Below are 15,256 nucleotides of genomic sequence, written 5' to 3'. Positions count from 1 at the left end.
TACCAAAATTGTAATCTATGTGGCTTTGTGTATTTATATTAACATGTCCATATATCTGTGTCTATCTTAAAATATGTCTCAAAAAAGATGATCTGGGTATGGCTCAGTGGTAGAAAATTATTTTGCATACACAAGCCTCTAGGTCTAATCTCAGCCCTCTTACAACTATAATAATAGTAATATGAAACAAGATAAAGGAGTTACTGTATAGTTGTTTTAATTAAATTTAATGATACATATAAGCAAATAAAACTGTCCTAGACATGTAAAAACCTGTAATCCCCATTCCCTGTTTCATAAGCTGGTAAAACAGGATTTCTCATCCCATTGGTCTTTTAGAGGAAGTAAGTATATGCTGCATTGCTCTCCTGTGTAACATAAAATGAACATCATCTCAAAGCCATGCTCAGTATTGCATGTTGGTGTTATAAACCATACCTCTCAACTACACACGGGTCATGGCCAATGAAATTTCTCTAGGCAATGTAATATATTCTATGGGCTCTGTTCAGGCTCAGAAAATAATGTGTTGAAAACAAAAAAGCCCTCCTGGATTTGAAGTTTTCTGCCAAGTAACCTTGTCTTACTCTGATAGAACAGGACTTATAGGTAATTTGAGCTTTCGATAATACAGCTGTCAATACATTGCTCTGAGCCTTTAATTTATGAAGATAGACCACTATAACAAAGATCCTCCATAAGGAAACCTAGTATAGAATCACTTCACATAAAATCAACCATAAATCAGAAATACTGTTCTTCCCAAGTCTTGCCTCTATGAGTGAGTCATCTGATTATGAAGAAATTATCTTACTTCCTATATCTTAAGGTGAATCCATGACCTCCATTCCAGAAGGGGTCTTGGCATGTACTCAGGGAGAATGAGTATGACACAAGGGGACTTTAAGTTGGTTATTTGTCCTTAAATTTTTGTATAATCACATTTATAGATAGAGCTTTACAGTGTCTCTCAATCCTAGCAATAACACTGGACTGTTTTCCTTGATCTCAGAAATTTTTTAGTAGCTCCTATTTCATGCAAACACTTGAAAAAAATAATCTATTATATTTCTCTTTAACTAATCTGTCCTTTAAGAAGAATGTTAGACTTGAACCAGCAGTGTACTATATTCATCTTTAAGGAGCAGAGATGAAGGATTGAAAATCCAAGATTACAAAGGGAAAACCATACACACACACACACACACACACACACACACACACACACATATATATATGAAGGAAAATAGCAGATTGAATTAAGAAAAGAATAGAGAAAGTCAGAGTGGAAAAGGAAAAAGTGGTTCATGCCCTTCATACTGGCAGTGGCAGGGGATAAAAGATAACCTGTATACATCTTTACCATGGCAAAATTTTCCAAATGAGTCACTAGAATAACTGTACTGCTACAGTCCACATGTCTGTGTCCTGAAAACATGAATGAGGTTGTGAGTTACTGAAGAAAGGAAAAACACACAGACACACATACAGAAAAGCTGAGATTGGTTGGACAAGGCACTCTAATGGAGATAGAGCAGAAAGAGCCTAGAAACCCAGATCCTTTATTTTATATATCTGCCTCAAGGAGGTCGATGTCTTAGTTATACTGTATTGTTGTGAGGAGACACCATGACCAAGATTACTTATACAAAAGTGTTGTGGGAGCTCCTTCAGGCAATAGCCTTTTAGATACCGTCCCTTTTGGGGCATGGTCTCAGGTACTGTGAGTGAAGATGAAAAGTGTGCATGGTCCTGTTTTCTGCTGGATTCAGTTTCCATTTTGCAGCACACAGAGAGAACTCCAGTTATCTACCCTTACTCTGAGTATATCCCCAAATAAAATAAATTGTTAAGGTCTATTCCAGGCTTTGTCGAACTCTTTGATATAGCTACATTTTGGTGCCAAACTGGGGCAATATACATCCACATGAAGCCAAAGAAAGCTTTTCAAAAGCTACTTCACGGCCCTCAAAAATGGGAGTCAATTGCAAATTCTTGATGGCCACATTTTTTTTTCAGATAGGCTATGTTTTCTTGTGTTGGGGAGAGTCATGGCTTCTATAAGAAATGACTTCCTGGTTTAACTCGCAATTTGAAGAGCTCTTTTGAGAGTTCCTTCTTCTGAGCCCTTGAATGGGGTTTATGGGCAGCATGATACAAGTTAATGGTGGCAATGTGGACTAATTGCTTCACAGAGTTTGTCTGGTAAACATGCTCCCAGAGATGTCAGTAAATGAATCTCTACCATGATGGAAAGTGAAACAGGCTGGAGTCAACAGCCAGTGCATTTGCTCTGCTCATAACTATGCCTGCTTAACAGTTTATATGACCAAAAAGAGATAAAGAAAAATCTGAGTCATGGACCCCAAATAGGAACTTTCATTCCTCTCAGAGATAAAATTTATCAATACTTTGAAACTGGAGATGGAAGGAGAGCAGAGATCAATGAAGGAGAGGCTGAAAAGGAAATTGCAGAAGTGGGCGTGCAAATGAGGATTGAGGCCAGTCAGGGTGATCAGCCCAGTGTTCCATCACTGTGACAATGTAGATTCTTATAAACAGGGCAGCTAGAGCTCTGGAAAATCTGTGCATCCACCTAGAACAAACTCGATCATGAAGGAGTTGCTTCCAGAAGAATTGTCATTGTTAAACATCTGAGGAGACAAAAAAAAATTTCTAATAAACTTTGTTGGAGCCTACAAGACTATACAGTAAATATACAGCTATTATATATAGATATAGATCTATTAGATTAATCCATGGCAAGTATATATGTACATTGCACATGGAGAACCCATTCAGCAGAGCTGTGGAAACACTTGCATTTTGGAAAAGTTGTTGTCAAATCTGTAAAAACCCTTGTGATTCCATGATTCTTTCTTTCTTTTTTTCTTTTCTTTCTTTTTTTTTTTGATTTTTTTTATTGAGAAAAGGAGAAAAAAAAACAAGTTTCCACCTCCTCCCAGCCTCCCATTTCCCTCCCCCTCCTCCCCCCCTACGCCCCCTCCCCCCACTCCTCTCCCCCTCCCTCTCCAGTCCAAAGAGCAGTCCGGGTTCCCTGCCCTGTGGTAAGTCCTAGGTCCTCCCCCCTCCGTCCTTATCTAGGAAGGTGAACATCCAAACTGGCTAGGCTCCCACCAAGCCAGCACATTAAGAAGGATCAAAACCCCGTGCCATTGTCCTTGGCGTCTCATCAGCCCTCATTGCTCGCCATGTTCAGAGAGTCCAGTTTTATCCCATGCTTTTTCAGTCACAGTCCAGCTGGCCTTGGTGAGCTCCCAATAGATCAGCCCCACTGTCTCAGTGGGTGGGTGCACCCCTCGTGGTCCCGACTTCTTTGCTCATGTTCTCCCTCCTTCTGCTCCTCCTTGGGACCTTAGGAGCTCAGTCCAGTGCTCCAGTGTGGGTCTCAGTCTCTATCTCTATCCATCACCAGATGAAGGTTCTATGATGATATGCAAGATATTCGTCAGTATTGCTCTAGGATAGGGTCATTTCAGGTTCCCTATCCTCAGCTGCCCAAGGAACTAACTGGGAACCTCAGCTTGGGCACCTGGGAGCCCCTCCAGGGTCAAGTCTCTTGCCCACCCTAAAGTGGCTCCCTTAACTAAGAATTGTGGTTCCATGCTCCCCTATCTTACCTTCCTTTATCCCAATCCTCTTGTTTCCCCAAGTTCCCCCCTCCTTCCCTTCTACCCTTTCTCTCCCCATCTCCTCTTACCCCCATCCCACCCCACCACCAAGATCCAAATTTTCTCCCCGGCAATTTTGTCTACTTCCCTTAGCCAAGAGGATAACTATATGTTTTTCCTTGGGTTCACCTTCTTACTTAGCTTCTTTAGGGTCACCTATTGTAGACTTCGTGACCCTTATTTATGGCTAGAAACCAATTATGAGTGAGTACATCCCATATTTATCTTTTTGGGACTGGGACACCTCACTCAGGATAGTGTTTTCTATTTCCATCCATTTGCATGCAAAATTTGAGAAGTCGTTTTTTACCGCAGCGTAGTATTCTAATATGTATATATTCCATACTTTCTTCATCCATTCTTCCATTGAAGGACATCTAGGTTGTTTCCAGGTTCTGGCTATTACAAATAATACTGCTATGAACATAGTTGAACAAATGCTTTTGTCATATGATAGAGCATCTCTTGGGTATATTCCCAAGAGAGGTATGGCTGGGTCCAGGGGTAGGTTGATCCCGAATTTCCTGAGAAACCGAAACACGGACTTCCACAGTGGTTGCACAAGATTGCATTCCCACCAGCAATGGATGAGGGTACCCCTTCCTCCACAGCCTCTCCAGAAAAGGCTATCCTTGGTGTTTTTGACTTTAGCCTTTCTGACAGGTGTAAGATGATATCTCAAAGTTGTTTTGATTTGCATTTCCCTGATTGCTAAGGAAGTTGAGCATGACCTTAAGTGTCTTTTGGCCATTTGAACTTCTTCTGTTGAGAATTCTCTGTTCAGTTCAGTGCCCCATTTTTTAATTGGGTTAATTAGCTTTTTAAAGTCTAGTTTCTTGAGTTCTCTATATATTTTGGAGATCAGACCTTTGTCTGTTGTGGAGTTGGTGAAGATCTTCTCCCAGTCAGTAGGTTGCCTTTTTGTCTTAGTGACAGTGTCCTTTGCTTTACAGAAGCTTCTCAGTTTAAGTAGGTCCCATTTATTCAATGTTGCCCTTAATGTCTGTGCTTCTGGGGTTACACATAGGAAGCAATCTCCTGTGCCCATTTGTTGTAGGGTATTTCCCACTTTCTCTTCTATCAGGTTCAGTGTGTTCGGGCTGATATGGAGGTCTTTAATCCATTTGGACTTGAGTTTTGTGCATGGTGATAGATATGGGTCTATTTTCATTCTTCTACAGGTTGACATCCAGTTGTGCTAGCACCATTTGTTGAAGATGCTTTCTTCCATTGTATACTTTTAGCTCCTTTATCGAAAATGAGGTGTTCATAGGTTTGTGGGATAAAATTCGGGTCTTCTATACAATTCCATTGGTCGACTTCTCTGTTTTTATGCCAGTACCACACTGTTTTCATTACTGTAGCTCTGTAATAGAGTTTGAAGTCAGGGATGGTAATGCGTCCAGATAATCCTTTATTGTATAGGATTGTTTTTGCTCTCCTGGGTTTTTTGTTTTTCCATATAAAGTTGATTATTGTCCTCTCAGATCTGTGAAGAATTTTGATGGGATCTTGATGGGGATTGCATTGAATCTATAAATTGCCTTTGGTAGAATTGCCATTTTTACTATGTTGATCCTCCCAATCCAAGAGCAAGGGAGGTCCATCCATTTTTTGGTATCCTCTTCAATTCTTTTTTTCTTTTCTTTTCTTTTCTTTTCTTTTTTTTTTTTTTTTTTTGAGATACGGTTTCTCTGTAGCTCTGGTGACTGTCCTGGAACTAGCTCTTGTAGACCAGGCTGGCCTCAAACTCTTAGAGATTCACCTGCCTCTGTCTCCTGAATGCTGGGATTAAAGGCATGTGTCACAACTTCCTGGCTGATTCTTTCTTTCAAAATGAGATTCATTCCCTAAATACCTCAGTAGTATATACTTTCCTCACAGGCAATGGAATGATCTTCCATGATTTCTTGGAGTGATAACCTTCTCTCTGTTTCAATCCCCCAAAATTACCCTTGCTAACAGTCTACTTGGAATTTCAAAAAAATAGAAAACACCTCCTTTACCAGAAAGACACATCTGAGAGTGGATGAATCCAGGATTAGGAGTCATTTAGTAACTTTGTCTAATGGTTTGGAATGTTGGGTATTTCCCCTTAGATGCTGCCCCATCCAGGGTTGTGTCACCCAATTCCTGAAGTTCTGCTTTGTCAGGTTCTCCCTGATCTTTTTGTGATTTTGAAATTCTTATCATCATTGTCTTGCCCTATGGAATTTTCAACCATGTCTGTAAAAACCAAAAACCTGGTGGAGATCACCCCTTATTTTCTCCATCTCTCTACTTCCTTACCCAAAGGATTAAGGAACAGGTAGAGTTAACATGAGTTGATTATGCTTGCAATTTAATTTCAGGGCTTTCTGTACTACTCAGTTCGATGCTGCAAATATATAAAGTTGAAGAAAGACAGCTTTGATATACAAGGTCACCCATTATTGCACATTTTCATAGACTTGATGGCTTGAGTAATATAACAATGGGAATTTTGTTTATTTGGGTTTTTTTTGCTTGTTTACCAATAAAATTTTGCTCAAATGTTAAAGCTAATTTAAATTTACAAAACAAAAGATCCTTCCAATAAACAGTGTACAGGAAGACAAATTACAACATGAGATTAATTTCTAAGATTGTAGATCAATTCTCCAAATGTATGAATTAATATCAGAAGGTCAAAAGAAAAGAGCTAGTATATCAATATGTCTACCTCCAAGTACTGTTTAACAAGCTACAGGCATTGGGGTTCACTGAATTCCACTAACCTTTTCATAGTAGAACACAGTATTTCAAAGTAAGTACAGATTATGAAAATTATTCATGAGACATACATACACTGCTACTATAAGGTCACACTATGTGATAATTATTTAGAAATTCAAATTTGACTCCAGACCATGTAATTATCTGGATGAAATCTAAGTTAGACTGTGAAAACAGCAGTTGCTGAAATAAACAGGCTGAAGCAATCTATCATTTCTCAATTGAGGCTGCAGAAAAATTATATAAGTAAGAAAGATTAATTTCATATCAAAAATACCCCTAACGTATACCTAAAGTGCCCAATCGTTTATGTAATAGGTATATGTCATATCAGATTTTATTATTCAGATATGCTTTTGTGTGAGTCTGCAGAACCGTTATTAATTGATTCTTTCTGGAAATATTTCTCTCAAAAACTGTCTTTCATTTGTAAATTCTAGTGCTTCATTAAACTCCATGTAAAGAAGAGATGAAGTTGGTACTATATCAAAAAATATGCTCCCTAATAAACTATGTTTTCTCATGAAGTGTATGTCTTGTTGATCTCATGGCTAAGCATCTTGATAACCATTCTGATAAAAAAAAAAAACATCATTTCTAAAGATAACCCTCAACAGACAAAATGAGTAAGAAGTCATTGCTGCAATTTTCAAGTTCAGAATTGAAATCAGGTACACATATCGTTGATCGTCAAAGAGGGAAACTTCTCAATATGTTATTTGACTTTGAACTTCTCTAATATCCATGATCTATTATAATGATAACAATTAAACAGATTATTTGAAACATGGTTTTTTTACTCTATGTATAGAAAAATATAGACTTAATTATCTCTTTGTAGCATACATTCTCCCTCCTGCTTTGCAGATATCTATGAGGAGCAACTGTTGTTAGCTGTTTACACATCTTAATACATCTGTACATTTGAACTCCATCCCAAAGTCAAAGCCATACAAAAGTCTTAAAATTTTTTATCTAAGCATCATATGGGGAAACAATGCTATAAGCAATTCATCAACTGGATGAGGTTGACAATTGCTGAAGCTGTTTTTACTTAGATAATTATCCACCACAATATAGAATCATAAAGGCTGTAAAGAGTCAATCTTGCTTTCCACTTAGCCCAGGGCTCTGACAATTTCTGCAGAAAGCAGCATGTCTCTACAGCCATGGAGTATTGGCCAGTGTCAGCCTTCAGGTCCTAAACAATTTTTTTGCCATAAAACTGGTAACTGTTGTGTCATCATAACACACTCAAAGCATGCAGAGGAGCATGCATCAGGCTGCACATGTGGTCAAATGCTCTCTACCTTTTTCATACATATTCTGAACATCTTCTAGCTCTCTCTGTCACTTGAAGATTCTCATTGTTTCATTCCAAATGTTTCCATATTGGATAAACATTGGGTTTAAAACAAGGATTTGTGTTACTGGCTATATAACATAAAACAAGTTAAATACAGAGAATAGAAAAGAAAATTTATATTAACCCTCTATTTAAGAAAATTACACATTGCACAAACTTTCAGGTAGATGGAAAGAGTTTTTTTGTGATTTCCATGATTTGTGGAGAAGGATTCTTAGAAATAAGCAATAGAAAAAGGTATATTTTTACTTTTAAATAAAAATACGTGTTACTCAATATTTGTACTATAATCACATGTATATGAACATATGACTAATATATATATATATATATACACATACACATAAATGTATGGGATTATGTGTATGACATGTGTGGTAAGAATCAAACAGGAGTTTGTATAAATACTCCACCACTGAAGTATAATTTTACCTATAGTTTATTTTATCTAGAAGTAAGTACACTTTTCTTTAAAAACATCATCATTGATATATAAAGATGTGAATAATAACTTTAGACATTGAATGTTATTAATGTGTGTTTATTAAAGATAAGTAGTTCTTATCAGTTGTCCAAATGTAGTGACAAAAATCCATTGTACTTATGACAAACTAAACTTTCACAAAAATCACTGTGATTGTTAATGACATTTAACAATTATGAATACAAAATAGCCTAGTTCAGTCTTCAATAATTATAAGAATTGACCATTACTCCAATAAAACACACAATGCCATTTTGTAATGATTAAGTGCAAAAATATTGACAAACAATAAATACTGCTAGAAAAACTGACAACTTTACCATGGCCACAATCTAGTCAACCATTTTATGTTGCAATGCAATTCACAACTGTATTTAAAAAACTTAAATTGGAAATGCTCCATAGTTTTCTTTCTGAAAAAACCAACAAAAGTAAACTATTAGAAAGCTTTCTTCTCCCTGGCTTTCCATTGTCACAGAAGTACACAAGTTCTCTTAAAATACAAAATATGTTGCTTTGTTTCTCTACCTTATACAAAAATTAAGTTTGATGCACATTCAGAATGAGAATGCAGATTAAATACATTTTATCTCCAGGTAAAATAACCAAGGATTTTTTTGAAGGAATGAGAAGAAATAGTAATCTGGACACCGTGCCAGAATATAAAAAAGAGAGAGAGAAGAAGAAGAATGAGAATATTGAAAAAAAAAGCTAAGAACAAAACAAAGTGAAGAAAAAGACCCAAATTGGGAATGTGTACTACGACATTCTGAGTGCTTCATTCACTTTGAGTCTCTTTAGAGATGTCTTGAAAGCAAGCTTGACATCCTTATTCCTGAGACTGTAAATAAAAGGGTTCAGCAGAGGCAGCAAAAATGTACAAAATACACTGAGAACTTTCCCCTGAACCACAGACTCATCAGATGAGGTTTTGATATGTGTAAGCATACCAAATCCATAGAACAGGGCCACAGTGATTATGTGAGAACTACAGGTGCTCATGGCTTTGTACAAACCCTTACCTGATGACAACTGAGTGACATTAAAAAGAATCAAAGCATAGGACATTAAGATGATGACACTAGATACAATGACTACTGTGCTGGCCACAACAGAACTCACAAGCTCAGTGGCATAGATGTTGCTGCAGGAGAGCTGCAGAAGGGGGAAGATATCACACAGGTAGTGGTTGATGATGTTAGAATTACAAAAGTTCAGTCTGATCATAAATACTATATGGACAATGGCAGCAGTAAACCCTGTGAGGTAGGAACCAAACATCATCAGGGAACATGTCCTAGAAGACATAATGACCATGTACAAGAGGGGTTGACAGATGGCTACATAACGATCATAGGCCATGGCTGTCAACACATAACACTCAGAGTGGGCAAAAAAGCAATAGAAAAACAGCTGAGTCATGCATCCTCTAAAGGAGATGGTGTTCTTCTCTGAAACAAAACCCATTAGTGTTTTGGGAGTAAAGACAAAGGAATAACATAAGTCAATGAAGGACAAGTTAAAGAGAAAAAAGTACATGGGGGTCTGCAGGTTTGAATTTAGGAAAATGAGACTCATTAAACTCAAGTTTCCCACCACAGTGACTGTGTGATACACCAGAAACAGGATGAAGAGTGGTAGCTGGAGCTCAGGTTGGTCTGTCAATCCTGCGAGAATGAATTCGGTCACTGAAGAGTCATTCTTCATAGCCGTTTTTGTCACGTCTAGAGAAACAGTAGTAAAGGGTCACATTAAATGATTAACTCTGTCACTGACTACAAAAGGACAACCAGACCCAGATTTACATGTTTAAGGTTGTTTGAATGCACTGAGCAAAGAATTAGGAGAATATTGCTACTCATTACTGAGAAATCCCTGTTTTTCCTTTTCCTATTCATGATGAGCATCCACTCTGATTAAAGACTGGCACAACTTTTTAAATAACCACTTTCTCTTCTCTCTTTAAGCTTTTCTAAGGATTAGCGACAAAAAAGAGAAATAAAGCCCCACTGGCTGTTAAACCCTTGATTTATATACCTTTGAGTTTTAGTGGATGATATGACAATTAAGATAATTTAACATTTTTTTTGCCTTAATATGTCACTGCTGTTATACAACACAGGCCGTCTCACTCCAATATCCTAAGTAATTTAATTTTCTGATAATTAAGAGATCTTAATTATCAACTAAAAACTGATTCAGACCTCCAAAAATACCTAACCCAAGAATATGACATGATTTCAGTTCAAGAATTTCTCTTAAAAGTCTCTTTATTTGCTCAAAAGAAAATAATCTTATTTGCATCCAATACCTCGTTTCTCTCAATTTAGTCTCTTATAATATAGTATTGTAGGATAATATATTACAAATTGTATTAGTTAGTGTTCTTTTTTAATTTTTTATTTGCATTGGTATGAAGGTATCAGATCCCCTGAAATTGGAGCTACAGACTGCTGTGAGATGCCATGTGTGTACTGGGAATTGAACCCCAGTCCTTTGGAAGAGCAGCCAGTGCTCTTAACCACTAGGCCATTTCTCCAGCCCCTAGTTAGTGTTCTTTATTGTCACAACACTTAGGCAATTATGGAATAAACATATATTATCTATTATATATAATAAATTATGAATATAATACCATATGTAACATAAATATTTATATGAAATTTAAACACAATTTATTAGAATGACTTACAGGTTGTAGTTCACTGCACAAAGTACAATAATCTAGTAGCTGCTCAATCAGACAAGGCTATTTGTCTCAGCTAGTCTGCAGAATCCTAAAGAAGGAATGGATGTACTGATGAGGTGAGTTCAAGCAGGGGAAGAACAAACCCTTCCTTCTTAAAATTGTCCTAATATGAGCTTCTAGTAAATGTGGCTGCCCAAATTAAAGGTCTGCCTTCCTGCCTCAATATCTAGATTAGAGCCATCTTCCTGCCTCAAGATCTGGATCATAAGTGTATCCTCAATTTCTGGATTATACCCAAATCCATTATAGTCAAGCTGACAACCAAGAATGGTCATCAGTCATGTATAGAAATAACAGAACCCGTGTTTATTTCATGTAGCATAGATACAAACACTATTCCTTTTGAGACTCAAAGTCCTACTTAGTTAGTAATTCCCCAACAGAAACACCCAATTCCCTGATCAGGGTATTGGATTGTTCCCTTCAGGATTCTACTCATTATGACATGCACAAATCAGCAAGAGAAAAAATCAGGGACATACTCACTTGTCATTTCGAGTAATTATCTATGTGCATTGCAATTGCATTAGTAACTATTAGATAAACACTCGACAAAAAATAAAATGTTTTGGAGCAAAGCATTTAGGAAAAAGGAATATGCACTCCAACAGTTTGAATTTAAATCCAGATTTTTGTGTTTCTTACTAATGAATCTATGTACCAAAACTGTACTCTTTCAGAGCTTGTACATTTATATTAACACATTGTTATTTCTGTGTTTATCTATAAAATATGTCTCAGAAAGGGTCTGGATATGGCTCGGTGGTAGAAACTTATTTTTCATACACAAGCCTCTAGGTCTCATCTAAGCACTCTCGCAGTGATAATAATAGTACTATGAAACAAAAAGGAGTTACTATATAATTGTATTAGTTAAATTCAATGATCCACAAAATGTAGCAAATAAACCTTACCTAGACATGTAAAATGTATAATCCCCATACCTGATTTATAACTTTAAACAGGTAAACCATGATATATCATTCTCAATAGTCTTTTTGAGGAAGTAAGTATATGCTGCACTGCTCTCCTGAGTAACATAAAATAAACATCATCTCATAGCCATGCTCAGTAATGCATGTTGGTGTTATAAACCACAATCTCAAAACCAACACACTGTTCATGGCCAATAAAATTTCTGTATTCATTGTAATATATTCCATAAGCACTGTTCAGGCTCAGAAATTGATGTGTTGGAAACAAAGAGTTTTACTGGCTTTGAAGCTTTCTGCCAAGTAACCTGATATTATTTTAATGGAACAGGCCTTATAGGTAACTTATCCTTTCTCTAATACAGCTGTCAATATTTTGCTCTCAGCCTTGTATTTATGAAGATAGACCATTACAACAAAAATCCTCCATAAGGAAAGCTGGAGAATGTAGAATCACTTTGCACAAAGTCAACCATAAAACAGAAATACTGTTCTTCCCAAGTCTGTGCCTCTATGAGTAAGTCAGCTGATCATGAAAAAATTGTCTTACTTTCCATATCTTAAGGTGAAGCAACAGACCTCCAGTTCAAAAGGGGTTTGGGCAAGTACTTTGGTAGAATGAGTATGACACATAATGTCTTTAATATGTAATTAGTCCTTAATTTTTTGTCCAGTAAAATTTATAAATGAAACTTTTCAGTGCCTCTCAATCCTATCAATAACACTGGACTGTTTTCTTTGAACTCTGAAGTTTTGTACTCAAAACCTCCTATTCCATGCAAAACCTTGAACAAAATTTTATTTTTCTCTTTAACTAATCTGTCCTTTGTTGTAAGAACGTTAAACTTGGACCACAGGTATATTGCCTTCATCTAGCATTTAAGGAGCAGAACTGAGGGGTTGAAAATCCAGGCTATATAGTGAAAAACTGTTCTGATTATGTTTTTCTTTTGTTAAAAAAAAACAAGAAAGAAAACAGCAGACGGAATTAAGAATAGAACAGAGTACAAAAGGAAAAAAGTAGTTCATGCCCCTCATAATGGCAGTGGCAGGGGATAAAGGATCACCTTTATCAATGTTTACCATGTCAAAATTGTCCAAGTGAATCACTAGTCTAACAGTACTATTACAGTCCACGTGCCTGTGCCCTGAAAACATAACTGGAGTGGTGAGTTACTAAATAAAGGAAAGACACACAGACACACATACAGAAAAGCAGAGATTGGTTGAACCAGGCACTCTAATGGAGATGTAGCAGAAAGAGCTTGAAAACCCAGATACTTGATTCTATTTATCTGATTCAAGGAGGTAGGTGTCTTAGTTATATTTATTGTTGTCAGGAAACACCATGACAAAGCCAACTTATACAAGAGTATTGTAGGAACTGCTTCAGGAAATAGCCTTTTAAATATCGGCCCACTTTAGGCATGGTCTCAGGTACTGTAAGAGCAGAGGGAGACATGCAATATCCTCTTTTCTGCTGCAGTCATTTCCTATTTTTCAGTGCATACAGGGACTACAGACAGCTACCTTTACTGTAAGTATACCTCCAAATAGATACACACTTGTTATACTCCATTCCAGGCTGTTGTGAAACTCCTTGATATGCCTACATTTTGGTACCCACGTGGGGCAATATACATCCTCATAAAGCCTAAGAAGGCTTTACTAAAAGTACTGCTAGACACACAAAAATGGGAGTATATCACAAATTCTTGTGGCCATGTTTTTTCAGAGAGGCTCTGTGGAATAGAAATGAGCATCGGCTTGTCTTCTCTAAGAAATAATTTCCTGGTTTAGCTTGCAACATGGAGGGTTCTTTTGAGCGTTCATGCTACTGAGCAGTTGAATGGTGTTTCTGGACAGTGTTCTGCAAGTTACTTTGTAATGGTTGGGGTTGTAAACATGGCTCCCAGAGATAGCAGTAAATGGATATCTGCCATGTTGGAAAACCAAGCAGAGTGGAACCAACAGCCAATATGGCTGCTCTGTTCCTAACTATGCCTGTGTTACAGTTTAAAGGAGTGATTAAAAAGGGATTACAAATATGCAAAAAAAAAAGCAGATTCTGACAACCAACCTCTAGATGGGTTAAAATGTGTTTTCAAATTTATGTTGGCTTAAGACAAAAAGAAAATGGGTATAGATAGTTAGAGAAAGATAGTTTTAAAAAATAAAATGTCTTTAAAGAAACAGTAAAAGTAATAAAAAAAGAGTACAGACAGTTATAAAAGGAGTAAAGATAATTAAATAAACATTAAAAAGTAATAGAGAGAAACAAAAGCCACAAAAGAGGTATTGCTTTTCTTTCCACAGAGGATGGGAACCTGTGGGTTCCTACCAGACTAATGAGATTTGATGGAACAATACCCCCCAAAAGGTCTTCATGAACCCTAAATATAGTTCACCCAACTTATAGCAGAAAGCAGTTTGAAGCAAACTATGCCTAAATTAGCAAAGTGTTTGTTTATACATGTTTGTTTTCATTTAAAAGGTGATATCACATAGAAATGAATTATTTACATTGTTATAGACTTTGGTTTATTGATACAAATTAGATATCAATTTTGTAATATGAATATTTCTACACTTGTTTATAGTATTATATTTATACAGTTCTTTTAAAATGTAATGTATAACTAGGAAATAAAGTTGAATAAATAATCATCTATAATAATAAAACTTTTATTCATGTTAGTTAGGCCTTCTAAATATATAAGATATATTTCATTTAGATATATAATTTTCAACTCTTCAAAGACCTGTGGAATATGGCATTTAAAATAATTTTAAGAACTTACATTAAGTGACCTCCATAAGAGCAGGCCCAATCCAGTAATCTCCTGTAGAGCACACTCAAGCTAGTAACCTCCATAGGAGGATGCTTAAACCATTGGACTCTGTAGGAGAGGACCCAAAAAGGCGACCTTAGTGGGAACAGCCCTGACCACCAGGATTGCCGAGTGCTTTCCAGGAGCACTGATCAACCACTGCAAACACCAAGTGACCTCCAGAGTTCATGGCCCTGACTTCCCCACAAGGAGCAACCATCTGAGCCTTGAGATCCATTGACACCTAGATGAATGGTCACCAGAGACATAGCCCCAACTACATCAATCAGAGGAAAGGCTAGGTAAAAAAATTAAGAATGTACTCAACACCACAAAGAGCAACATAACACCAATAAAAACTAGTGATTCTGTAACACCAAGACTTTAACACCAAAACACAGATGAAACAGAAGAAAATTACCTAGAAAATGACTTAAAAATAACTTTA

The 15,256-nt window shown here is 36.7% G+C and overlaps 1 protein-coding gene across 1 annotated transcript; it reads right to left on the bottom strand.

Moving 5' to 3' along the window:
- Positions 1-9,055: 9,055 nt before the first annotated feature.
- LOC121451382 (olfactory receptor 143-like) lies at positions 9,056-12,019 on the bottom strand. The gene is made up of 3 exons (XM_041656840.1): positions 11,990-12,019; positions 11,560-11,578; positions 9,056-10,020 (listed from the first exon to the last, which is right to left on the bottom strand). Exons 1-3 carry the CDS (start codon positions 12,017-12,019, stop codon positions 9,056-9,058), a joined length of 1,014 nt encoding a protein of 337 aa, XP_041512774.1.
- Positions 12,020-15,256: the final 3,237 nt, after the last annotated feature.

Source organism: Microtus oregoni, unplaced genomic scaffold (genome assembly GCF_018167655.1).
Source record: "Microtus oregoni isolate MIOR12 unplaced genomic scaffold, Mior012 000008F_ref0000371, whole genome shotgun sequence".
Lineage (NCBI taxonomy): Eukaryota > Metazoa > Chordata > Mammalia > Rodentia > Cricetidae > Microtus > Microtus oregoni.
This window is presented reverse-complemented; position numbering and strand designations above follow the sequence as displayed.

What these genes read in the sequence shown, in the direction of transcription:
- LOC121451382 (XM_041656840.1), bottom strand. Translation starts at nt 12,019, where the DNA reads ATGGTTTACCTGTTTAAAGTTATAAATCAG.